Source organism: Balaenoptera musculus, chromosome 5, assembly GCF_009873245.2.
Source record: "Balaenoptera musculus isolate JJ_BM4_2016_0621 chromosome 5, mBalMus1.pri.v3, whole genome shotgun sequence".
Lineage (NCBI taxonomy): Eukaryota > Metazoa > Chordata > Mammalia > Artiodactyla > Balaenopteridae > Balaenoptera > Balaenoptera musculus.
In genome coordinates this window covers 76,687,612-76,713,951 of record NC_045789.1, presented here as the reverse complement: position 1 = coordinate 76,713,951, position 26,340 = coordinate 76,687,612, and the positions used below count along the sequence as shown (strand labels likewise).

The 26,340-nt window shown below is 39.6% G+C and overlaps 1 protein-coding gene across 2 annotated transcripts in view; it reads left to right on the top strand.

Moving 5' to 3' along the window:
• FAM114A1 (family with sequence similarity 114 member A1) overlaps window positions 1-26,340 on the top strand; it is a 65,802-nt gene that overhangs the window by 12,469 nt on the left and 26,993 nt on the right. Inside the window, exons 3-7 of one of the 2 annotated variants that reach the window (XM_036853611.1) lie at window positions 6,355-6,442; window positions 17,077-17,190; window positions 17,313-17,416; window positions 20,298-20,432; window positions 25,230-25,382. In XM_036853611.1, the coding sequence (XP_036709506.1) occupies window positions 6,355-6,442; window positions 17,077-17,190; window positions 17,313-17,416; window positions 20,298-20,432; window positions 25,230-25,382 (594 nt within the window). Of the gene's footprint in view, window positions 1-6,354; window positions 6,443-17,076; window positions 17,191-17,309; window positions 17,417-20,297; window positions 20,433-25,229; window positions 25,383-26,340 lie in introns of both variants that reach the window. The other variant, XM_036853610.1, reaches the window with a different exon arrangement.

The window sequence follows — 26,340 nt, the reverse complement described above, 5'->3', positions numbered from 1 at the left end:
GATGCTGTTGCCTGTTGGCTGTATTGGGCAGTGCTTCCTAAATCTGGTGGTATATTAGAATTACCTGGGAAGCTTGTTAGAAATTCAGATTCTCAGGGTAGAAACCCTGAGAGATTCTTTTTTTAAAATTTATTTACTTTATTTATTTATTTTTGGCTGTGTTGGGTCTTCGTTGCTGTGCACGGGCTTTCTCTAGTTGCGGTGAGCGGGGGCTACTCTTCATTGTGGTGTGCGGGCTTCTCATTGCGGTGGCTTCTCTTGTTGCAGAGCATGGGCTCTAGACCACAGGCTTAGTAGCTGTGGCGCACGGGCTTAGTTGCTCCACGGCATGTGGGATCTTCCCGGACCAGGGCTGGAACCCGTGTCCCCTGCAATGGCAGGCGGATTCTTAACCACTGCGCCACCAGGGAAGCCTGCTGAGAGATTCTTATTCAAAAGATCACAGTAGAAGCCAAGACTCTGTATTTTTAATAAGTTCCCCCAGATAATACTCTTGCAGTCAGTCTGTGGACCCGTGTTTGGGAACCATGAATATGGGAATCGTGTAAAATTGAGAAGATGGTGAGTTCCATATTGAATATGAGATGAGACATCCAAGTGAAGATATTTTGTGGGCAGTTGGTTATAGTGGTCTGGAGCCCAGGGGATAGAGAGAGATTTGGAGGCCATCAGCAACTGGATGTTATTTAAGTAATGGGAGTGGGTAAGATTGCCCAGGTGTTATATATAAATAAAGAAAGAACAGAGGCCAAGGACCTGGCCCTGAAGTCTCCTGTCTCTAAGCCACTTTGGTCATGGACAGCTCTTTGATATGTTGTGATTGCCAGCAAAGTTCATTCTATAAATGAAATCAAATCTCAAATCACATTATACTACACTGACATTTTAAAATTAAACATTAATTAACAAGAAAGTTAAAGATAGCTTGTGAGGACTCATGTAGGCTTGAGAATGTGCCATTGTTTTGGACTTTTAGGTGCTTTGACCACTACCCTGCATGAAAGGTGCATTCAACGCAAATGTCTAGAATTCTAGGGGCAGGGGTTTCTTCCCTTATACCTGGCATCAAGAAATTGGAATTCTCCAGAGTTCAGAGATGGATAGAAGATCATTTAGTACAGAGAAAAACCCTTTCTTACACCCTATTCATGTAAAGGTAGGAAGAGGCTCTAAAATATATTTAACCATCTGCAAGTGTTTAATACCTTTAATTTTACCATCTAGAACCCCTTTCAGATATTTAAAATGCTAGTTAACAGTCCACCATGTTTACCAGTTAAAGCCCATTTCTGTAATTCAGTATGCTAATTAGCAAAGCATCAGACGTTAATACAGATGCAAATAATAGAAGTGTTCATTATAGCTGCCTTTGGGGTATGGCTTTCCTGATTAGGATGCCAGCTGCCCACCTGGACTGTGCGTATTTTATTGGAATGCTGGAAGCAGTTGGGTTATAACTTAATCTAAGGAGCTTCCATAATATCACAATATGCATGTGGAAACTTTCTAAAGTAAACTGAAATCATCATAGTAAGGGATGGACAAAAAAAGCAAGAGTCAAAAGATAGGTCATGGAAGCCATGAGAATAGAGTCTTTTTTTTTTTTTTTTCTTTTAACTTTGGGTTTATTTATTTATTTATTTATGGCTGTGTTGGGTCTTCGTTTCTGTGCGAGGGCTTTCTCTAGTTGCGGAGAATGGGGGCCACTCTTCATCGCGGTGCGCGGGCCTCTCATTATCGCGGCCTCTCTTGTTGCAGAGCACAGGCTCCAGACGCGCAGGCTCAGTAGTTGTGGCTCACGGGCCTAGTTGCTCCGCGCCATGTGGGATCTTCCCAGACCAGGGCTCGAACCCGTGTCACCTGCATTGGCAGGCAGATTCTCAACCACTGCGCCACCAGGGAAGCCCTGAATAGAGTCTTTGAAAAGTGCTTAAGCTTCTGATGCTACTGAGAGGTCAAGAAATAAAATGACTAAAATGAGTCCATGGCTTTGACAATGAGGAAGCCATTGTGATCTTGGTGAGAATGGTTTCATGAAATAGTGACCATGGGAGAGTCACCATGGTGGGTAGAGGAGTGGAGGGGGTGGATACAGAAGGCAGGCACCTTTTTTAAGAGTTGAAGAAGAAAGAAAGACATGGAGCAGAAGAAAGAAAGACATGGAGCCAGAGAAGTTTGAAAGAAACATTTTGTCATCGTGATTTTCATTTGCTGGTTTTAAGATGGAGGAATCGTGCACATCATTAAATGTGGGAAGCAGCCAGTAGAGAAAGGTTGAAAAACCAGGAAAAAAGGGAAAACCAACCTTCCCAGGCCCAGAGGAGTTCAGATGGAGGTGATAATTATAACTAAGAGGAAGATATCATTTCCATTATGATAGAAGGGGAGGAAGTAATTGTGACTGGGGGTGCAGTAAAGTTAGATTTGTATTGAGATAGGTTTTTGGTGTAGGCCAGTGTGTGTTTTGTCCATGAAAAAAAAACTACTCAGACTTTTAATTTGGTTTAAACAATTAGTGTTCAATATATTAAGGTTACAGATTCAAAATGTCAATTCTCCCTAGTATTTACATTCATCTCACAAATCTTACTCTATTTAGAAGCCTAACATAATTGAACAGTCACTTTCAAGGGGCTTTTGATTAATGCTTAGTCCTTTTTGCCAACTTAAACACTGTCAAATATTTTTAAACTACATCTATAAACTTAATATACTTTTTAAGTACCTCATTTATCTACTTAAACAAAATCTTGCTGAGTACTTAAAAATTGTTGTAAATCTTAAATTAAATTTATAGAGTAGACTAAACAGCCCCTTAGGTGGCATAACATTATGCATAAACTTAGGAAGATTTCAACTTAAAAATCAGAAGTCTAATAATTCAATTATTCATTTTAAATTGATTTTCAAAAAATTGTCACTCTAATCAGTCAAATTCCTTAAACATCAGTAGTATAGAAAAGACCAAATATGTACAAAATGATTAATAACATATTTCATGCTTTAAACCTTTCCATATTTGATTTTAAATCTTCCTAGAGTTGAATGATGCATACTCACCAAGGAACAAGATTACCTGGGAATAACTGAGGCCATTTTCAAGCAAATATTTCGACAGAGCTGCAGGCATCCAGAGCAATTTACATCCTCCCAAATGTCACACTGAGCCCTTTTTAGAACAGCTGTGTCACAAGTTACAAAACTTAAAAAGGCTTTGGTCTCATAACTCCTACTGTCCACATCCCAAGACCAAAGTTATACACAGTATCTGATTCTTGATCTACTCAAGGAAATAGGACAACCAGGTTGGTCTTTATCATTTAAGAGAGGTACATATATTTTCTATCTAAATGCTAAAGGCCTTTGATGAAATTCTAAGATTTGTACATATTTTTCTATCTAATGATACCTTTGAACTTGATAGCCTAAAAATAAATAAATGTCTTTTCTATTTAAAGAACTTCGAACTTGATAGAATCTTGCACTCTTTCATGTTCTTAGGACCACACAACAGTTATAGATGTTTAAATGATCTCCAGTTGAGTTTTGGAGATCCCTCTTGATCAAACCAAGTCTGATTTGCTGTTACAATATGAGGTCACTCTTCTGTGAGTTTATGAGGAAGGGACAGGAAGTTGAGAGAGTTCTCATCTGATGGCTTCTGTTTTCTCTGTAAATTAGGATGTGAAGTTCTCTGGTAAAGGAGGTGGGGGTTACATGGGTGAGGGTGAGAAAAAAGCTTTAAAATATCCATATATGAAAATGGGAGATCTGAGTAGATCCATGCTGCCTACTTTATAGTCTCATAAGCATGTGACATTAAAGCTATTTAAAGTGGAGACAATACTCAAGATGAGATATATTTATAATTCATGTCAAACATTTAGTTTATGTGGTTTTATATTAAATGTGCACATTTAGTTATTTGAGTATTTGCCATTGATAACAAATATTCTTTTTAGCTGATCAAGAAGTCACAGCTCAATGTGAAAGGAGCTTTATTAATAAAGCAATTGAAGTAGTCACACTGCAAAAAGTTGTAGACTCATTTAACATTAATTTCCATTTGCTAGTCAATTACCAGCTGTCAGGGCATATTAAGTATTGTAAATTTGAGTCAGAAGCTGTCACCCCTAAGTGTATTAACTCTCCCTAATCACATAGGTAGAGATTTGTCCCATGAAAGAAATATATTAATCACCAACTTACATCTGTCTTCATCATGGTATAAAATTGCCACTGGCTTCATTGCTGAAGCAAAGTAAATCAATGTAGACACCAAAAATGAAAGCAGACTGTCATGAATCTTGAGTATTTCCACTCATGTTAACAAGCTTCTCATTGTTTCCAAACAGAAAAAATGTCAGCCAACTTTCAAAGCTTTTTGCTTCTTAGTGTTAAAAATGTAGTTACTTATTATTATTATTACTAGTTAACATTTCTGGAGTATTTATTATGTGCTAGGCACTACGCTTACAGCTTTATGTGAATTATTTCTTTTAATTTTCACAATAACCCTGTGAGGTTATTGGTTCTTATACTTATGGTTGCATTTTTGTAATGAGTCAGTGATAGCTAAAAGACTTGAGTAACTAACATGTCCAAGTGGCAGAGCCTGGAGTCAAACCCAAGCAATTTAATTCCATAACCTTTACTCTTGACCAGTAGTCTATGCTGATGGATGATGTTTGGTATTTACGAGGTGAATCACTTAGGAATGCATTTGGGTGCAAGTAACTAAGACCCAACATATATTAGCTTACAAAATAGCAATTAATTTTTTCTCACTTAACAGAAAGAATGGAGATATGCAAAAACTCACATTTGTTTAGTAGCTTAGCAGTACCAGGACCAGTGACTCTGTGATTCCCTGGCCTTTCCCTCATGGCAGCAAAAATGGCTGCTTCAGTTTCAAGCATGAGGTCCACATTCAGGGCAGGAAAAAAGGAGAAGGGAGAGTCGGCATCAGCCAAAACTGTGTAATTTATCATGAAAGGAAAACCTTTCCCATTTATATCTCATTGGTCAAAACTGTTTCACATGGCCACCCTTATCTGCAAGAGTGGAAGATAAGAGTGGAAGACTGCATGCAGCAGGAAGTTGGGGATGATGATGGACCAGCCTTGAGTCAAAAGTTATAGAATCAGAATCTACAAACTCTGTAGGAATTTTTCATTTACTCCTTAACTTACTCCTTTCTCTTCTTGGAGTGAAAGAGCTGTTATTCTCCATCTCCTAATGTATTCTTGCCTCATTTTCTATAATGCATTCCTGGATATTAAGGGAAAGCTGTGGTTCCACCGAGTCAGGATGCATTGGTTGCAAGTAACAGAAGCTAAGCACACCTAAGAAAATGGATGAATTTCAGTCATTTATTTAACAACTAAATTTATTAAGCACTTATTATATGCCATGTGTTCTTCTATGCTCTGCGGACATAACAGTGAACAAAACATTAAAAGAGAGAGAAACACTGTGCTGGAATCTCATAAAACCCAAAAGTAGGAATGCAGCAGGGCCTTGAAGAGGGACAGGAAGCAGAGGCTGAGAAGCTATCTGGAATCCAAACAGCTTCTCTGAGCGTATCTCCTTCATTCGGCTCACTGTGCTTTCTCTTAATTCTTAGTCTGCATGGTGGGTAGAATATGGTCACCCCACATTGTCTGAGTTTTTATCTTCTATTCAAGCTGAACCAGAATCTCTCAGTCCCAATCAAAATACCTAGGAAAAAGAATTTGAATCAAGTGAGCCCAGGGACAGTGACAGATATAGTTACAGGGGTCATTGTGAGTGGAGTGGACACCTTGAAAGTTGTCTACCTCAAAAGGCTTCCTGTTGCTATTCGCCATCTCCAAGCTTATTGATGCTTTTCTAGACACTTTGCCTACTACCATCCATGCCCAAACTCCCTCCTACCACCCCAGAGATTTGAAAGTTAACTCTACCTTGAAGAGCACATTATTTCAGTTCTGTAAAAATTGCATGAGTCAAGGTCGTTTTGGAGTTTTGACAAATCACTCTGTGCCCTAAAATATTAAATCTCCCCCTCCCCTCCACAGCCCTATCCCTGTCTTCCAGATGATGGGAGATTTGGGTCTTAGTTGACATCAGATTCCCTTCTCACTTCAAGCTAAGCCCTCAGAAGCCAACACCACTACAAACCAATTTGGTTCCAAAGTACACATTGCGATGTAGACTGGTATATTCTTTTATGGCCCTTATAAACTATAAGCCAGTGAGATATGGTTGTTGGTGATTTTTTTTTAACCTTCTCTTTGTTTCAAATGAATGGGTGTTTTTCCATTCAGGGATAAATGAAATTGCTGACCTTGTGGGTAATCTGGTTTTTTGCAGGCCGTGGATTCCTCTCCACATGGAGGGGGATGGGCAGGCTGGGGCTCCTGGGGCAAATCTCTGCTCTCATCAGCATCTGCCACAGTAGGTAAGCATTACACATTGCGTTTGAATGGATAAAGTTCAGGAGCCAAATAGGATATGACGTTTTGATCATACCATGTACTGATAGAGTTTAACATTAGCTCATGACATAATAAGAGCAAATTGTTTTCAGTGTTTGCTGTTTTAAGTGCTTCCTGTATATTAATATATTTATTCTTCAAAATAACCCTATGAGGAGGTACTCTTATTTTCTCCATTTTAGAGGTAAGGAAGCGGAATCACAGAGAGGTTAAACATTATCCAAAGTCAGGAGTGGCTGAATTGGGCTTTGAACCACACAGTATGGCTTTTAACCATTATATTATATTGCATCTTAGAATATAAGATTTGGGCTTTTATAATATATTCTTAATGCTTTGTGTTTATCATCCCGCTTGAACATTTTAAAATATACAAATAGCCTACTCCCTAAAAGGATTTGAGGTATCTCAATACAAGGCATTCATCACAGGGTATTGAAATACAAATACAAAAAAAAAATGCAGGTAGGAAGGAGATATATATCAAGGCTAATATAACTGAACATTGACCTTAACTCTGAGATTCTTGGCTACCAGTAGATTATCTGTCTCACTGAGTGATAAAACAAGACTTAAGTTTATTTAGATAAATTTATTTTCCTTGTATTAAACTTTTGAAGAAACGTCCCGTATTGGCTCGTATACAAAGAGAAAATATAATGGACAATGTCTTCATCAGTGAAGGTTTGTCAAAATATTCTTCATGTGACCATTTCTTATATCCACTCTTCATGAAAACTGAAGGTACAACATAAACGTGTCTAAGATAATGTAGCCGTAGCATTTCATCTTGAGGGTGAAGAGTGAAGAGCAGGACAGGGGAAGCCACAGGTAACACAGCTTGCAGGTCATCTAACTCAGGTGTTCTCAAGGTATCTCTGTGCATGAGGATCTTGTGATGGGCCATGAATTGGTCCAATTCACTGTTACTCCTAGGTCCTTCTTCAAAGTCAGCAGGATAATTTCTCCCATGCTTCAAATCTCTCCCTTTAGGAAGGGCCCAAGTCCCTTTTAAAGCCCACCTGATTAGTTCAGGCTCATCCAGGATCTCTCTTTTGATTAACTCAAATTCAACTGATTAAGGACCTTAATTACTTCTGAAAAGTCCCTTCACCTTTACTATATAATGTAACCTAATCATGGGAATGAATCCCATCATATTCACAATCCTGTCCGCACTCAAAGTGGGGGGGGATTACATGTTGTATATGCCAGGGTTGAGAATCTTGGGGTGATCTTTCAATTCTCCCTAACAAACCTCCCTCTTCCGTTTGAAAACCTCATCAGTTATACCACCAATGCCAGAAACTTAGTATTTTTTAAGGGCTCTGGCTACATGTTGGAATTTTTTTTTCAGGAGAAGGAAGGATTTATTATTACTTGCAGTAAGTAAGGAGAACACCAGGGATCTTCCCCAAAGCACTGTCTCCCTGATATATGTTGGAAGTTTGAAAAGCATTTTAATCTTGGCATTTTTCTCTTATTTGCACCCACAATGACCAAAGGGCACATGAGGGAGAGCGAAGAAAATTTGAAATATTGATACTCATTCTAAGAATCCCTTTGGAAAAATTGGAGCTATCTTTAGAGATGTAGAGACTAAATTTGTTCATCACCACTGGTCATCACAACCCCAATAAATGCAATAACAAGATAGCTGAATGCCATCCCTAAGTTGTTCTCCAGGTATATTTTGGAGATTTTTGGTCAGGATGGGCTTTAGCTTTACAAAGTAATAGTAGCTAAACTAATAGCAGTATATACTTGAAAATGAGATAAGTATTTTGGTAGACCTGATAGAGAACTAAAACTTGAAGCATAAGGGGAGGCTTAGGTTTCAAGGCTGGAAACAGGCAGTGGTGGTGATTGGGAATTTGACTCCCAAAAGATAACAGGGATCACAAGTGTCCCACAAATGGAGAAGTGTCACAGCCAGGCTCACAGCCTGAAACAGAAGGTTAGAATAGGGTTCAACCACCTGTTTACAGAAGCTTGAAAAAGTTATGGGCACCGTCCTGGGTTGTGGTCTATCTTGAGCTACTATCTTTGGATTGAGAGAGGCAAGCAAGGCAGACCTTCCATTATGTACAGGCAAATAATATCCATCCAGGGCTTTGCAGCATTAACAGTTTATTATCACAGGGCGAAAAAACTTATTGGAAAACAGAGCACTCACAGCAGCAGACAAGCTCTTGAAGGTTTATAAATTGCCTGTGGAAAGTAAAGAAAGAAAATAACCACATATTCTATTGCAATTAATTCCCAATCAGAAACCTCATGTTACCCCCGGGGTAATTCCAGTTGCAGATGGAACTCTATGCAAGACAGCATCTATAACAAAACTCAGAGCTGTCAATTGAGCACTAGAAACAGAAACCAGTGCTTCTTACAGTTGTTGAAAAACTGCAGTCACAATCATTAGAACTGTTTAGAGTTGGCAGGAGAGTAATTGGAGAATGGAAAGATTTAGAAGGTGGTTCTTTCCTGGAAAGAGCACTGTATCAGAAGTCATAAGACCTGAGACCCGGTCCCAACTGCTACTAACTTGTGATCACAAAGAATTGTCACTACCTAGCTACACTATGCACTGAACCTCTCCAGACTCAGCTTCCTTACTTGGAGAAGTATGGGTGGAAGAACTTGAGAAATTCTAAGATTCCTTCCAACTTCCAGAATATAATGATTCCATAGTTTGTGGCTGTATATAGCAGGAGAAAGATATTTGTAACCACTGTGCTAAGTAGAAAAATATAGAAAATTGATTGACTTTTTGCTACACTGTATTTTTATATTTTATCTTTTGCCTCACTACTTTGACCCCCAAGGTTAAGGGAAAATGAGAAAAAGCAACCTTTCCAATGCTTATATAAAATCAAACATTTCTCAGCCAACAGTTATTTTTGGAGAAGCCATATCTCCTGCATTAGTTTCGTTGACAGCCACGCTATTATCACATTCTAAGAAGACTTGATCAGCTGCCACTCATGCCTTTGGACAAGTTCGTAAGATACAATGAAAATGGTTGTTATTTAAGATCCAGGAAGAAACCAGAGTGGGAGAGGAAAATGTAAAAAAAAGGAAAAAAGCAATTTTGATGATAATTTCAAAGCACTGTTGTGAGAACCAGATGTGATTTCCCACAAGCACCTTAGAGACCTGACTTAATCATAGAATATATTGCTAAGCTAAGTGATGGACCAGTAATCAAAATGAAAGTGAACAATGCTGAGACATATACAAATATACCAAGGTAAAAATTATACAGTAGAATACATCATCTTGTTTCCAGATACTACAAATGACCTACATGTTTATTTAAAATTCTAGTTTTGACAGTTTTATGAGTCTCAACACCTTGTATAAGAGTACCTGAGGAGGGGGAGGGAGATCTGATCCGCATATTTACCTTTTCAGAGTTACCATTGTTCTCCTTCCCCATCCTCTCCTGAGTTACACGATTTTTTCCTTCAGCACATTTTAATGAAAGCCTTCTACCAGCACTGTCAGAAATAATGACAGTGTCTTTTTATCACAGAGAACGGCAAACTTGTCAGAATGATACTACAGTAAGAACTCTTAACTAGATATTTCAGTATCAATATCACATGGATTCATTTTTGAAGGTGACATTGCTGATGATGTGAAAATTCTCAAGTATCGTTGATACAAAAGATAATAGGATTAATGCTTGGAGTTTGTTCACAATCCTTTACAATCTATGAATAAGTTAATGAATTCCTATGTGATGGCAAGGCAAACACTATGAGTTCAGAAACTCTTCTTGTCAATTTTGAACCTAAAGAGAAGTGAGTATCTGATTACAGAGTGGGCGTCAACCATCATTACGGAGAGAGAAGACTTTTCCAAAAGGAAGGTTAATTGGCTGCAGTTTCTGCTGCCCTGAAGTTGGCTTTAGTTGAGCACAGCAACACCATCTGTGTGTTTTTCTAAATAACTACTTCTCACAACTATAATATCTTGAATTCATTGATAGTAGAGTCTGAAATGCAGCCAATATTTTTATTTATTTATTTATTTATTTATTTTTTAACATCTTTATTGGAGTATAATTGCTTTACAATGGTGTGTTAGTTTCTGCTGTATAACAAAGTGAATCAGCTATACATATATCCCCATATCTCCTCCTTCTTGTATCTCCCTCCCTCCCACCCTCCCTATCCCACCCCTCTAGGTGATCACAAAGCACTGAGCTGATCTCCCTGTGCTATGAGGCTGCTTCCCACTAGCTATTGGTTTTACAGCCAATATTTTAAAATTGTTCTATTTCTCAAAAATTCACCCAAGGAAGAGTAGAAATTGGCACAACCTTCAGAAGAGCAATTAACACTATCTATAAAATTTTAAATGCATGTGTCCTCATCCAGCAGTTCCACTGTTGATTCTTTGCAAAAGTTCATTAATGTATATGTCCAAAGGTGTTCAATATGGAATTCACTGAGCAAATACATATCTTACCAGGCCCTATTCTAGGCACTTGAGGTAAAGCAGTGAGTAAACAAGATGAAGTAGAGCTTACAGACTCGTGGAAGGATGCAAACAATGAACAATAACAATGAACAATACACATCCAGCAATCCCACTCCTGGGCATATACCTGGAAAAAACCCATAATTTGAAAGGATACATGCACCCCAATGTTCATTGCAGCACTATTTACAATAGCCAAGACATGGAAGCAACCTAAATGTCTATTGACAGAGGAATGGATAAAGAAGATGTGGTATATATTTATATAATACTCAGCCATACTTTTATGGCTGAATATTACTCAGCCATAAAAGAGAATGGAATAATGCCATTTGCAGCAACATGGAAGGACCTAGAGATTATCATACTAAGTGAAGTAAGTCAGACAAAGACAAATATCTTATGATAGCACTCATATGTGGAATCTAATTTTTAAAAAGGCTGAAACAAATGAACTTGTTTGCAAAACAGAAACAGACTTACAGATATCAAAAACAAACTTCTGTTACCAAAGGGGAAATGTTGGGGGGAGGGATAAATCAGGAGCTTGGGATGAACGTACACACACTACTATATATAAGATAGATAACCAACAAGGACCTACTGTATAGCACAGGGAACTCTATTCAATATTCTGGGATAACCTATATAAGAAAAGAATCTAAAAAAGAATGATTACATGCATATTTATAACTGACTCACTTTGCTGTACACCTGAAACTAACACAACATTGTAAATCAACTATACTCCAATAAAATTTAAAAATTTTTTAATTAAAAAATTAAAAAATAAACAATACACATAATGAGTAGGAAAATTATAGAGAGGGTTATAAAGCGTTCAGTCTATGAAAAATATAAGGTAGTGTCAGGAGTACAGGTTAAGCTTTTAAAAAGGGTGGTGTGGGGTAGATCTTAATGAAATGGTACTTGAGCAGAGACCTGAAAGAGCTGAGGGAGTTCACCAGGCATATATGAGAAACTGGAAACAACCCAAGTATCCATCCACAGAGAATGTTAAACATGACAGAGCCATTCAGTGGAATTCTGATGCTATGCAACCATTAAAAAGAATGAGGTAGATCAGTGTCCTAGGTCGGATGCCCGGGGAGAGACTGAGGCAGGGATGAGTGTCCTGGAGTTTTATTAGGAAGGACTCTCAGGAGCAAGCCTTGCAAGAGAGTGAAGGACTAGGAAAGCAGAACTGGGCTGCAGTGCAGTTGCGTCAGAGGCCACAGCCCATCCCATAGGGAGCTTGGGGGTTGGGATGACTCTTCAGAGCTGTCCCAGGGCGTAAGGCCCAGGACCAGGCTTTTGTATCACCAACTTCCCCACTGACCAGTCATTACAGTACAGTCTTGAGGGAGCCAGTTCCCTTTGGTGAAGGGCATTTCAAAGGGAGGCGTTTAGCTGAGAGCTAGCTGTCAGCAGGGGTGAAGGAGCACTGGGATCCCAGGCAGCACACACAGCCTCCACCACCATCTACACATGCTGAGACCTCCACTGTATATGGTGAAGCCGGGTCCAAGACACTTATATGTAGGGATGTGCTTTTCAGAACTTTTCCCTTAAAGGAATCAACAAGAAACAAATCAGACTTGTTATCTTTAGAAGGAAATGGGGGTAGGGAGTGGGGCTGGAAGGAAGGCAGGGCCCCTTTAAGTCTTTTAAGAGCCCTCTCCTTTTGGAAGTCCCTCTCATATCACAACAAATATAATAAAATGCACCCACATCCCTCATTAAATATATAATTTATATATAACTGTGGAAGAGTTGAATTTACTTGAACTATAGTTGACCAGTTGACCAAATATTACATTTTTGAATACATTTAAGTAAATATTATTTAATTTCTAATTTGCAAATTTCCTTTTTTGTCTTTTAGAACCAATACTTCTTTTCAGGTCTTAAATCATTCCATAGGCCCCTGTAAGCTCACAGACTGTATTGACTGTTAGGTCAATAGGCGCTGTTTAGGGAGAAAGAGGCTGGCCCACCTTCTGTTGTCTATGTTTCTATACTCTGATTTTGCTAACATTATAAATGTTTATTTTTACTTATTTATTTAAGTTTACATTTTTTATCACTTTAATTAAAAGTTTTATTTTGAAAAATATTCAGACCTACAGAAGAGTTGCAAAAATGTTATAATGAACTCTCTCACTACCTTGATATAGATTAACCTAATAAATGTTTATTTTTAGAAATCAACCAGATATATCAGAGAAATGAGATTATGGGATTTTTTAAAAGTTTCTTTTCTACATATCCACCTTTTAAAAAGAAAAAGAAAGAAATGAAATGAAAAAGAAGGAAATGTTATATTAAAGATTAAAGCAATCTAAAAGGGGAGAACCCTCTGAACAAGTTAGCTGCTGCCCTCCTGGGGGGTCCTTTATCATAAGGGACCAGCAGAAATTACCCATAAGGCTACCCAGTCATCCAGGGTGCTGTGTAGAACTACTGTTGCTCCCCTAAGTTACCACTTGGTCAGAGAGACCCTCCCACCAACAACAAATTATTTTCATCCTCCAGAAAGAGGGGAGACCTCCCTTCAATGGGGTTTTGATCTTCTCAACAAGAAGCGAGGTTGGTGAAAAGTTTTTGAGAAAAAATTAAACTGGAGGGAGAAGACAGCACCACACAGTGTCTTGGGATCCGTGCTGTGCAGGCATCTGCTGTGCACATGATCCTAAAAACATTAAGCTGTACCAACCCAAGGCACAGCTGGGAGGGCCAGGGTTAGAGGAAGGCCTCACTGCAGGGGTGACCTTCACCTGGCTGTTTGGTCAAGGTAAGGTAACTCAAGCTAATTTTAACATAAACCAATATTTTAAAAATGAGGAAGCTCCTGATTAAGTATCTGATTTCCAAGGAGTTATAGAAATGGGACTAAAATGACATTTAATCAACTAGAAATGGCATGTAAGACTTTCTTAACATAACATAGTGATTGAGCAAGTGAGTTTTAGAGTCAGAAATATGGGGTTCAAATCCTGCCTCTGCCACTTATTGGTTTGGGGACCTTCAGCAAGTAATTTCACATCACCAGGTCTCAGTTTTCTCAATCGTGAAATGGGCATAATAGTATCTCTTACTTCATAATGAAAAGATTAAATAAGATAATTTACTACACTGAAAATATTTAGTCCAGTGCCTGGGACATAGTAAGTGCTCAATAATGTTGACCAGCACCAAGGGTTTCACATATTTCTTCTCAGTGACCTTATAAAACCCTGAGAGGTAGATGTTATAAACCTCCTTTCAGAGAAGACACAGCAGCAGAGACTCAGAAAGGTCACCAAGACCACATGGCTAATAACTGATGGAACCAAAATTCCTCCACAAGACTCCTGACTCCTAAGTTTAGGGTGTTTTCCACTAGAGTATGGATGGTAAATTAAACACCAGCCCATCATTTAATATTTGTTTTTAAATGATACAGTAACACAGCATGTATTATCTTACCTTCTTTGCAGTACTCACCTTTTTACTGCAGTAAGTCAAAGAGTAGAGGATATTCCATCTTTAGAACCATAGAAATTGGATGGGTTCATTTCTTGGGGATACTTAGGGTTCATGATGACATGTGAAGAAATGAATCCATGAACTATACCCTGTAGTACTATTCATATTGGTTGTTTTTCTGTTATTGGTAGAACAAAATCAGTATCTCTGAGAATGAATCGCTCTCAGTCAAAAAGCAGCAGTGGCTCCATATTATTAATTCCTTGTCTGGGCACTAGATGTCACACTAAGTAAAATTTTAGAAGTTATTCTTCAAAGTAGGGTGTGGCATAGAGTCTAAACCTTAGCTATGAAAAACCATAGCTTTATATTTCTAGTAGAATGTAGTTAAAGATGTACTTTCACTAACAAAAGAACTCAGAAAAAAAGAACTGTTAATTAGAAAATATAATTGGAGGAATCTTAAATATGTGCAAATCCTTGTACATCCATTATACCTCAGTAGTGTGTGTATGTGTGTGTGTGTGTATATGTGTGTATATGTGTGTGTGTGTGTGTAGGTGGAGTAGCAGCCTATTGTCATGTCTGTTAAAAAGACACATTCTACTTATTATGCACATAAAATGGTATTTCCTTCCAGAAACAAAGCGATTTTTCTAGAGGCAGGTAACACATACATATCCATAGTCGTCTGTGTTCTGAGATGGTGAGAAGCTGTTCTTCCCTAGGAAAAGATTCAGACGTGGCTCTAACCTGCAAAGGGATGGAGAAGGTGAAAGAGGAGGTAATGACAGTGAGGTTCATTAAACCCTGAATGGTCCCAGGGAAGGATATGGAATCATCTCTCTTGTACAGTTTACACAAAGAAGATATAGGAGCTGCCTACCAGCCTTCTGAAACTCATTTATCCCTTGATTTTAGCTCTCAGAAATCTAAATGAGAATCATGGATGGAGATTTGGATGTACATTATTTCCTTTTTGAAAATATTTGTGCTTTTAAAGGATGTCAAGGAATATGAGCTCAGTATATAATAAAGTTAGATAATTATATCCCATAATTTACATGTGTTACTGAACCTCCAGTGAGTTTCCATTGAAATGCTTTGAATTAATTGGAAGCTAGAGAGAATCGAGTCTTACTTTTAGCAGTTATAGTGCATCTTTTTTAAAAGTAACTCAGTAATGAATTCGGACTGTGTCTAATGATCTACACATGAATATAGTCATATGTTTCTGTATGTAATTGATGTTGTAAACATTGTAAATGTTTCTTAAGTTTCAGTGTTTTCTAGATAGTGTATAATAACAGGTGATTCCCACTGGATATAATTAGTCCTCTATCAGTTTGGCAAATTTCGGTGCCGTGATTAAGTTAAGATCCCTCTGATAAGCAAGGTTACGATTGATGAGATATGACTCTTTGGGTTTGGGGTTCATCCATGTCTTTCTGTTATTCAGGAGATGGACGGTCAGTCATTTGAATGGTGCCCTCTACAACTAGATGGTTCTCTTTGGCTCTCAAATCCTGCTGTGACTTGGGCCTTTTTCCCCCAGATATTAATATTGCTGCTGCCTTGGGTTTTAATAACCTGAGGTCGCGTAGGTCCTGAGTGAATCTTTCATTTTCTCCCCGAGCACTAAGGGGGAGGTGAGTGCTGTAATGATGGCAGCCCAGGCTGCTTCTCCAAGAATTCAGGCAGCCACTTAGGACATCACTAGACTATTTCTCTAAGGAGAAAAAAATGGCTCCAAAATAAAATGTAGACAAGGCTATTTCTCTGTCAAGCCAAAGTTTGTTTGTGTGTATGTGTCAGGGGCGGGGTGGGGGGAGTAGATGAGAAGGTCAGCTCTGTATTCACTAAACAGTTACTGATGTTGAATACGCACTGTGCTGGGCTCCAGGGAATTATAGGGATTGTCCCCACTCAGAGTAAAATCAGTGCCCCTCATCCTGGCCGACTATTCTTACATCTTGTGTTTGGACTGTTACTGCTTAAGATAACTATCAGACCTGTTGAGTGCCCTTTCTGGTTTTCCCACTGGCTTGCCTTTGGATCTTGACATGTCATCTCCAGACCCTGCTCTCACACATACAGACCGTACTAAAGGAATGACTAACACTTTGAGTTTGTTAAGGCTCAGCTGATTTCTATTCAACAAATGGTAATTGAGTACCTACAATAGGATAGGCCTGCAAGGAATCAAAAAATGAATGACACATACCTGCCTTGAGAAGCTTAGAAAAGAGGAAAGAGGGTAAGACAGGGATACCATTCACAGATAATATCTTGGGTTGGGAACCCCAGGTTGCTAGTTAGATAGTGTGAGAAGTAAGAGGGACTAATAAAGCATCTGGGAGCCCTGTACATGCACTTATTTGCTCCCACGACAACACAGTGGAGAAATTGAGTCACAGAGAGGTGGTAACTTCTCAAAAGTCACCCAGCTGGGTGATGGTGAAACTGAGCTCAGACTGGAACCCACATCTGAGGGCTCGCAAAGTCTGTGCTGTTAATCACCACATTCTCTCACAGTCGGGATATACACCTACAGCTTACAAGAGCTCTGGGAGATGAGCTATGGAACCTGCAGACCGTGGGCTTCTATTGTATCTATGAGCCATATTTTATTTCCTGACAGGTCATGGGTTGACCGCGGTCAAGGAAAAAGCAGGGGCCACCCTCCGGATTCATAGTGTGAATTCTGGCTCTTCCGAAGGGGCCCAACCTGATACTGCAAATGAAGTCCCTCAAAGTGAGTGGCGCATTTATTTGGGGATTTCTTGGACTTGGGCTGCATTACACCATGTGCACAAATAGATTTCCAAGTTCATATCAGCAAAACAAACTCTAAAAGGGTGTTTTTCTCTTCAGTAGCAGTTGCAGCCGCAGATCAGAGGCCTGCAGAAAGCCCACCCACTTCTCCTTCATCGGGGTCTCGGGGCATGCTGTCAGCCATCACCAATGCGGTTCAGAACACAGTGAGTCGTTAGCTGCTTCCTCTGTTTTCCCTGAGGTCTGCCAGTGCCTTTTTTTGATATTTCTATTTACCAGTGACCTAGATACATCAGAGAAAAGATGGTCTTGCTCGTAACTTTGGATTATGATTTTGTTATGCTTTCTCCCACGGAGTAGGCGTAACCTTGGAACCAAAATGATAAGAACAAAATGAAATATATTTTATGTTTAAAAGAAGGGAGCTGCTTAGAAGGAACATTTTTCAGTGTGATATAACAGTGTCCTTTCCAATGGCTGCAAGGACAGCCTCTGTTTGCGGGGAGAGGGCTCTTTCTTAGAGCTGTTTTTCTGAGATGCTCTATGTTTCTTAACCTTCAATTTGAAAAATTATAAAGTGATCCAGGTATATATATATGTATATATATATATACGTGTATATATATACACACACACATATATATATATACCAGCAAAGAATCAGGAACATTCCCCAACATGTTTCTAAAGTGTTTCCAGATAACTAAGACCAACATTCTTCCTCCATCCCTACCTCCCAATTCCCACTCTCCTCTTTCCTTGAATAGCCCTAGTACCCATCCCTCCTTCCCAGGCCTCTTCCTTTTAAAGAAGCTTAAGAAGCTTGTTATTGACAACAAAACACTGATGAATAATGAATAAAGGGGGATGCACCCCAACTGAGATAAGGCAGTTAGCTGGTCTTCAGGATCAGAAAGAAAAGGTTTACTTTCTGCTGTGTGAAACCAAATAACTAGTTTTTTAAGAAATATGGCTCACGTCCAATTTATTAATTCATTCATTTTTTAAAAAAAGGTAATTAGCTTTCATTATATCCCAAGAGCTATGCTAGATGCTGGGCATAAGCTGAAAGACAAGAGGGCATAACATCCTGGAAGGTGGAGGCAACTTAACAGTTGTCAAATGCAGTGCTGTGTGGGAAGAAGAGGGGGCTGTGGACACACATATGGGCGTGTCTTAGCCAGACTTCAGGTCAGGGCATGCCAGAAATAGGAAATGACTGTTCCTTTCCTTGCTACTCGAGGTCCTCTAGACTAAGCAGGGAGAAGGGGGGTCAGCAAGTATGTTTTCGGAGTCGGATAGCAGTACAAGTCCAGTATGCCCATGGCGGGTGCGCAGGGAGGGTTGTAGGGTTGGGGATGGGACAGAGCGCTTTCATTACCTTTGGCGTAAGAAGTGAATTCATGGGGACTTCCCTGGTGGTCTAGTGGCTAAGACTTCACGCTCCCAATGCAAGGGAAGCGGGTTCGATCCCTGGTCGGGGAACTAAGATCCCACATGCCGCATGCTACAAAGGCACGGCCAAAATAAAAAAAAGGAAGTAAATCCATGGTCTCCCTGAGCTACGAGGCAGGGCCCTCTGAGTTTGTCCTCAGCATCCTCACATTCCTTTCTGTGTGCTCTCCAACCTTCCAGTTCTCCCTTTTCCCAAGCTCCAGACACCCCCAAACCAAGTCTGCCCTTACTCAAAGTCCCTTCATCCTTCCTTCTCCCATCTTATTCTCTACTGAAGTAACCCCTCACAGGATGTTAGGAGAAAGTAAATCAAATTATGTAGGGGCTTCCCTGGTGGTGCAGTGGTTGAGAATCTGCCTGCTAATGCAGGGGACGCAGGTTCGAGCCCTGGTCTGGGAGGATCCCACATGCCACGGAGCAACTAAGCCCGTGAGCCACAACTACTGAGCCTGCGCATCTGGAGCCTGTGCTCCGCAACAAGAGAGGCCGCGATAGTGAGAGGCCCGCGCACCGCGATGAAGAGTGGCCCCCGCTTGCCACAACTAGAGAAAGCCCTCGCACAGAAACAAAGACCCAACACAGCCAAAAACAAATAAATAAAATAAATAAATTTTTAAAAAAATTATGCAAAAGTGTGAATTGCTGATATCCCCTAGTCCTCCCAAAATATGTGCATTTAAAAATCTGTTTTGTAGTGTGATTATTGATTGGCTCCCAAATCTGAAACCAGTCTAAATGTCCAAGATGGAGATGACTAATAAAGCATATTAATCAGTGAAATCAAATATTGCTTTTGAAGTGATAATTATGAAAATGGATAATGCATATAAAGAATAATGTAATAATAAAATATAACCTATGCAAACTCATGTAAGGTGAGAAAAAACACAGATATATGCATATTATAATTGTAATTGTATAGTTGGGGTATAGGCAAAGAAAATGTTGCAAAGAAATGTAAGCAGTTCTCTTTGTATGTACAGTTTATGTGAGTAAATCTTGGTTGTTTTACTCTTTTTTTTTGAAAGAGAAACAGTGACTGGCAAAGGAATTTGCAGTGGTTGACTACATAATAGAACAATTTCTAAAGCCAGAAGCACGTGGAATCAACCTGTCTTATTTCATGAAAATACTAATTATAGGCGGTTATTGCTACTTTCTGAAAGTATGCAAGAGCCACTGAAACAGCCTGAGGGTCCTACAGTCTAGGGCCCTATATTAAAGAATTCCCTAAACTGGCAAGAGTATTTGACATTTTTATAGACTACTCCAAATAATTCTCTTACTTGGGTTAAAATTTTTTCAAACGAAAACAGCAATTGGGTCACCTATTAATTTTTTGTCTTAGGAACATATCTATTCATACACACAGCCAATAAAGTTAATCCCTAATGTGCTTTGGTTTTCTTAAGCATCCTTATTTAATAACATTGCATGTCCTACAAATTATATGACATACACTCTTCCACGGAAAAGAAAATAGGATTAAGTGGATAATAAATCTCCTGATGAGAAAAAATTGTAACTTTATATTGCTTTTAATATTTGAAGATAGTGCAGTCTAGGAGGTGCTGACTGCCTCGAAACAGCAAAACATGAAAACCTAATCTCGTGCAATTATCTCATTGGCAGGGTAAAAGCGTCTTAACAGGTGGTCTTGATGCTCTGGAATTCATTGGCAAGAAAACTATGAATGTCCTTGCAGAAAGCGACCCAGGTTTTAAGCGGACCAAGACACTCATGGAGAGAACCGTTTCCTTATCTCAGGTGGGATTATGTACTTTTGTGATTTGTTCTTTCGGTCAATAAAGTAAGTAAATTTTTATTTATCTTTTTTAATAGATATTTTAAAGCACATGTCAAATTCAAATGACACAATATATAAGGGAGTGAAAATTGAGTTTCTAATACACCCCTTTCCCCAGCCACACATCATGGGAGACAACCATTGTTAACGACTTCTTACGGATTCTATCAGAGACATTATATAGACAGATTTAGATATAGATATGGATATAGATATGACTATATAGATAGATGTAGCTAAACATATACATATATATACATGTGCACATATATACATACAAACTTTTTCAACCAAATGTTAGCATACTAACCATGCTCCTTTGTACCTTGCTTTATTAAGTATAAATTATACTTAATAATTTCTTGAGGATGATTCCATTGATGCCATTTGTCTTAGTCCATTCGGGCTGCTATAACAGAATACTGCAGACTGGGGGGCTTATAAACAACAAACATTTATTTCTCAAAGTTCTGGAGTCTGGGAAGTTCAAGATCAGAATAGCAGCAGATTCAGTGTCTGGTAAGGGCCTGCTTTCTGATTCATAGACAGACGTTTTCACACAGTTTCTTCGCATGGTGGAAGAAGGCAAAGGAGCTCTCTGGGTCTCTTTTATAAGGACATGAATCCTGTTCGTAAGGGTTCCACCCTCATGACCTAATCACCTCCCAAAGGCCCCACCTCCAAATATCATCACACTGGGGATTATGTTTCAACGTAAGAATTTTGGGGAAACACAAGCATTCAGCCTATAGTACCATTATATTCCAGCTCTACCACGTTCTAGCTACATGACCTTGAGCAGATGCCTTAACCCTTCTGTGCCTCAGATTACTCATCTGTACACTGGGAACATCAATACCTACTGATCGCTTTGTTGTGAGGATGAAATGAGTTAGCATAGAACCTGACTCATAGTTAGCACCCAAGAATGTTAGTTGTTGTCATTGTCTTTTTTATGTGTCAAGATGACAGGTAGAAATGGTATCTCATTGGAATTTTAATTTATATTTCTCTTACTATGTGCAAGATTAGACTTCTCCTCTCATACTTCCAGCTCTAAAGTGTTCCTCCTTGGCAAATATGGTATGAAGAATTTAATCTATGTTTTGCTTACTTACAGTAGTCAGTAAAAGTTAAAATAATCTTATCTTATTATTAATAATAATAATCTTTATCTTATTTTCCAAATACAAAACTCTAATACGGAACTTGCTCTTTCAGTTGACACATGACCAGCTCGGACCCCATAGTGTCAATCATGCCCCTTTTCCCCTTCCCGCTTAAGAGTCTGATACACCACGTCTCTCTATGTCTTATCAAAATCAGGAGTAGCAGATGCAGGACCTTATAAATTTCACAGGCAGGACAAACACATCTTCCCGTGGCTCAGTGCTGGGAAGCCCCGAAGGAGCAATCACTGGCAACAGGTTAGTGGCAGCTCCTGAAAAGTTTAATTTTTAGGTTATTTCTTCTTGGCTCTTCCAGAATAACCCACATACAACCACTGTGATATTACAGCCCAGGTAGGGACTTGGCAGGATCAGCTAGACCATCACCCTCCTGATCCTTAAAGAAGAAAATAGATTTTGTATTAATCAGACCATTAACACTAGATGTTGTACAAATACAAAACAAAACCAAAAATAATAATAATAACCCAAGTATCAATGTGGCTTAAAATGAAGAAGTTTTATCTTTCATTCCTATAGTGTTAGTGTTCGTGGGCAGCCCACATCTTGTGGCTCTACCATCTTAAAATCCTTTACTTCCAGCCTCATAGAAAGGGGAGAAAAATATGTGGGGGGCCATTACCCACTTCAACTTCCTTCCAGACAGTAATTTTTCATTCTGTCATTCACTCCACAATGCATTTTGAATGTCCACTATGTGCTAGGCACTGTTCTAAGCACTTGAGATACATCAGTGGTCAAAATGGATAAATATCCCTGTCATTATGGAGATTTATTCTAGTGAGGAGGGACAAACAAACAATAAACATTACCTCATATTTTAGAAGATGATGAGTGCTGTCAAAAAAATAGAAAAAATAGAGCAGAAAGAGGGTAATCAGGAATATGGGAGTGAGGGGCAGGTTAAGTATTAAGTCAGATTGTGAGGGAGAACTTCATGAAGATAGATGAATGACGTTTGAGCAAATACTTGAAGGAGATGAGGGGCTTGACTATGCAGAATCTGGGTGAGGCACATTTCAAGCGGCAAGAGCAGCTTGTGCAAAGGCCCTGAGGCAGGAGTGTCTGGGATGAACAAGGAAGAGTAAGGATGCTGTGTGGTGGGAGAGGAGTGAGCCAGGATGAGAGTTGCTGAAGACGAGGCCAGAGTGGTCATGGGGAGCAGGTGACAGAAGATCATGGAGGGCATTTGTAAGAACCTTTGACTTTACTGTTAGTGAAATGGGGAGACCATTGCAACGTTTTGGAGTGACAAGATCTGATCTTAAAAGTATCACTCTAGTTATGGTGTTGAAAATAGACTAGGTTGGGGGGAGGGTGAAGGGCAGGGAGACCAGTTAGAGTGTGTATCAGTCTACGTCCTCCCAGAAGCAGATGCCAAGGTAAGTTTAAACGTGCAAGGATTTTATTGGTAGAAATGACAATGTGAGAGAAAATTGTGGGAGTTGGGGGAGAGCCATCAGACCACAATGCAAGTCTGATACCAGTGGAGGGGAACAAGAAAGGAGACTGGGTGCAATCATCCTAGACTGCTGTGCAGTCTAAGGAAGGTTTGGCAAAGCCATGGGAGAGTCCTTCAGCCAAAGTCCACTGACAGAGGAGTTTCCATCTCCCAGGAGAAGGTCCGCCCTAACATCCCTGCTGCACCAGTGATTGTCAGGGGGAGGTGGTAAGAGGCATGACCTCAGTGCAAATGAAGAGTGGGTTTCAAAGAGCCCCTCGGGGCTCTTGGTCGTTTATGCTCCCCTCTCACAGCCTCCTCAGGAGGTGTTTGCAGGTGTCTAAACAAAGGATAGTGGTGGCTCAGAGCGGTGTGAAGCCATGAAGGTGGCGATGAAGGCTGGTTCTGGGTGTAGTCTGAAAGTCGATCCAGAGTTCCTGGTGGACTGAATATGGAGTATGAGATAAAAGGAAGAGGCACGGATGATTCCAAGGTTTTTGCCTGAGCAGCTACAAGGAGGAAGCTGCCATCAACTGAGAGAGGGACATCTGTTATGTTTTTCCTAATCCACACTAAATAACTCTGGACATCAGAAATGTTCATGCATGCCCTCCCTAAGTTTCTCATGCATTCTGTCTTACTCTTTGAATAACATGGGGACAGGGTGATTCTCAGATCCCACTGGTGTAAGTTTCCAAAGCTGCCCTTCTGTCCCAATGTCTTCCACGCCAGACTCACTCACTGCTATTTAAACCAATCTCCTTTTCTTCTCCAGAAGGAGTGTAGCAGCAGCGCCCCAAAAGCCAGTGAGTTCTTCTTTAGGCCACTTTAATTTCACTCTCCATTTCTTGGGTGAATCCACATCATTCCCAAGTGACCGTTTCCCTTTACCTTTTATTGCATCCCTTTTTCCCCTCTAACCTGAATTAGAATTTAGAGATGGAAGTTGGTGTAGGAAAGAAAGCAATTTCAGTGTCACTTTGTTACTTTATTTCACCACCACCCAAGCCAGTGAGATCCGTGGGGGTAGCTGGGTTTTATTGTAAATGTTAACAATTCCCAGGGATGATTTGATGGGGCTGTTTTGAAAACTTTCAGGTCTTATATTTATTTAGTCTTAAAGACAGGCAGGAGGGAGAATTCTGTCTGCAGCCTGGTGGGTTTGGGGTTAACAACCTCAAGAGCCAAAAAGGAGAATGAAGCTGATTGTTTATTGACACATAATAAAAACCAAAATCTATTCTTTCATGATCTGCCCCTTGTGACCTTGTGGTGGCCAATGCATTTATGGTGCTCTTCACAGATATTAGAGAACCCTATAAACTAAGTGCCACAGTCACCTTGATGAGGAAGCAAATAAAAGATGCTTAGAATCGAAGAAAGCAAAGGCAGGAAATTAAGAGTAACTGGTGGACTTGTGTTTATTTTACTGTCTTATTTAATCAACAGAAAAATAACGAGAAAAATGATCAACCTGGGGAGGAACTTGGTTCACAGTATTTCTCGAAACCAATCTATCAAAGAATTGATAAGCTAACATTCTTATTTATATTAATATTTATATTTATATTAAGTATCTGGTGAGGAATACACTATGAGTTTATATTTTATTAATTATTTTCATCAAAGATGTTTAATAACCACACACACAAAATTTTTAAATAACTCAAAATCAGACCAGCTTATTTCTGATTTGAAGTCTGCCTAGGTGCACAAGTTGCAATTAATCCTGTCACAATAGATTCAACTTTCCCAGTGTACATAAAATTTGCTCATTATAGGAAATCTGGACATTTTAAAAAATAAGATTAATCACACACATGGAAAACACTTCAGTAGGAACCACTGTTCAGCTTTTGTTTTGCTTCTTTTCAGTCCTCTTCCTGGGTGTAGAATTTTTGCTTTGTTTTGCTGTGTACCTATGAATATGAAAAGTTCAAAGTGGAATATTATGTAAAAAACTGTGAGTAAAATCAATGCAAAAAGTCATTTTTTTAGAATTTCCACAGTGACTGAAAACTGCTCTGCACAAGTACCAAGTCAATGCTCATCTCCCCCAACATCTTCCGCAGGAAATGCGGCTTTTAAGCGTACACTTAGTTTACAAACACTGTGTATTTGTGCAGATGTTGCGGGAAGCCAAGGAGAAGGAGAAGCAGAGGCTGGCGCAGCAGCTCACGGCCGAGAGGACCGCACACTACGGGATGCTGTTTGATGAATATCAGGGTTTGTCCCACCTGGAAGCCCTGGAAATTCTGTCCAATGAAAGCGAAAGCAAGGTATGTCTGTCCTGGTCATTTGAAGTAGCATGCTCATGAATACGTCTTCTTTCTTTCTTTTTTTTTTTTTTTTTAATGTTTAAAAAAAATTTATTAAAAACACATACACACACACACACCAACAGGGTCCCTGTACTCATCTCCCACATTTGGGGGGTCTGAGGACTGTCTACTACATTAGAGGCATCTGGAGTTAATACGTCTTCTTAAACATGAAAGAAAGCCTCCTTTTTAGAGCCTCATTGCTGTGCTGAGGTCACAGATACGGTCCAGCCTGATGACCCCCCTCAGGCTCCATATTATTTTCTCTCTATCCTGTGTCTAGCTGTTCCCCTTCACCAGCCCCAGGAGGGCCAGCATGATCGGAGTCATCACCACCCCCAGCTCACGCCCAAAAGGCCGTGCAAACCCTGGCTGTCAGCGCCTGGCCTGTGCCTCCCTTTGACGATGTAGTATCCAGATCAGAGGTGCCCTGCCAGGCCATGTCTTCATTCCTACCCAGTGGAGACAAAGCAGCTGGTATTTCTCCCAGACTGCGGGGTTCTAATATATTTAGTTTCATGGGTGATATAGTTACTTATTCACCCATTGGTTAGAATGCCTGGGCCACAAAGGGCAGGATTATCTTACTGGGCGTTAAAGCTCTATTTAGTGATGCTCCTGAACAGAGCTCTGGGAAATTACCTCACAGCCCTGCACATTCACACTCTCTGATCCCAAGAAAACAAACATGAATAGTGGAAGTCAGCAGGGTTGGTGATTTCTTTTTTTTTTTTTATGTGTTGGACTTTTTTACTAGCCTGAGGCTTCTTACAGAAAGGTTGGCATGTGTGCTGGATATCTTCTCTCTCTTTTATTTATTTATTTATTTATTTATTTATTTATTTATTTATTTATTTATTTATTTATTTATTTATTTATTTATTTATTTATGGCTGTGTTGGGTCTTCGTTACTGT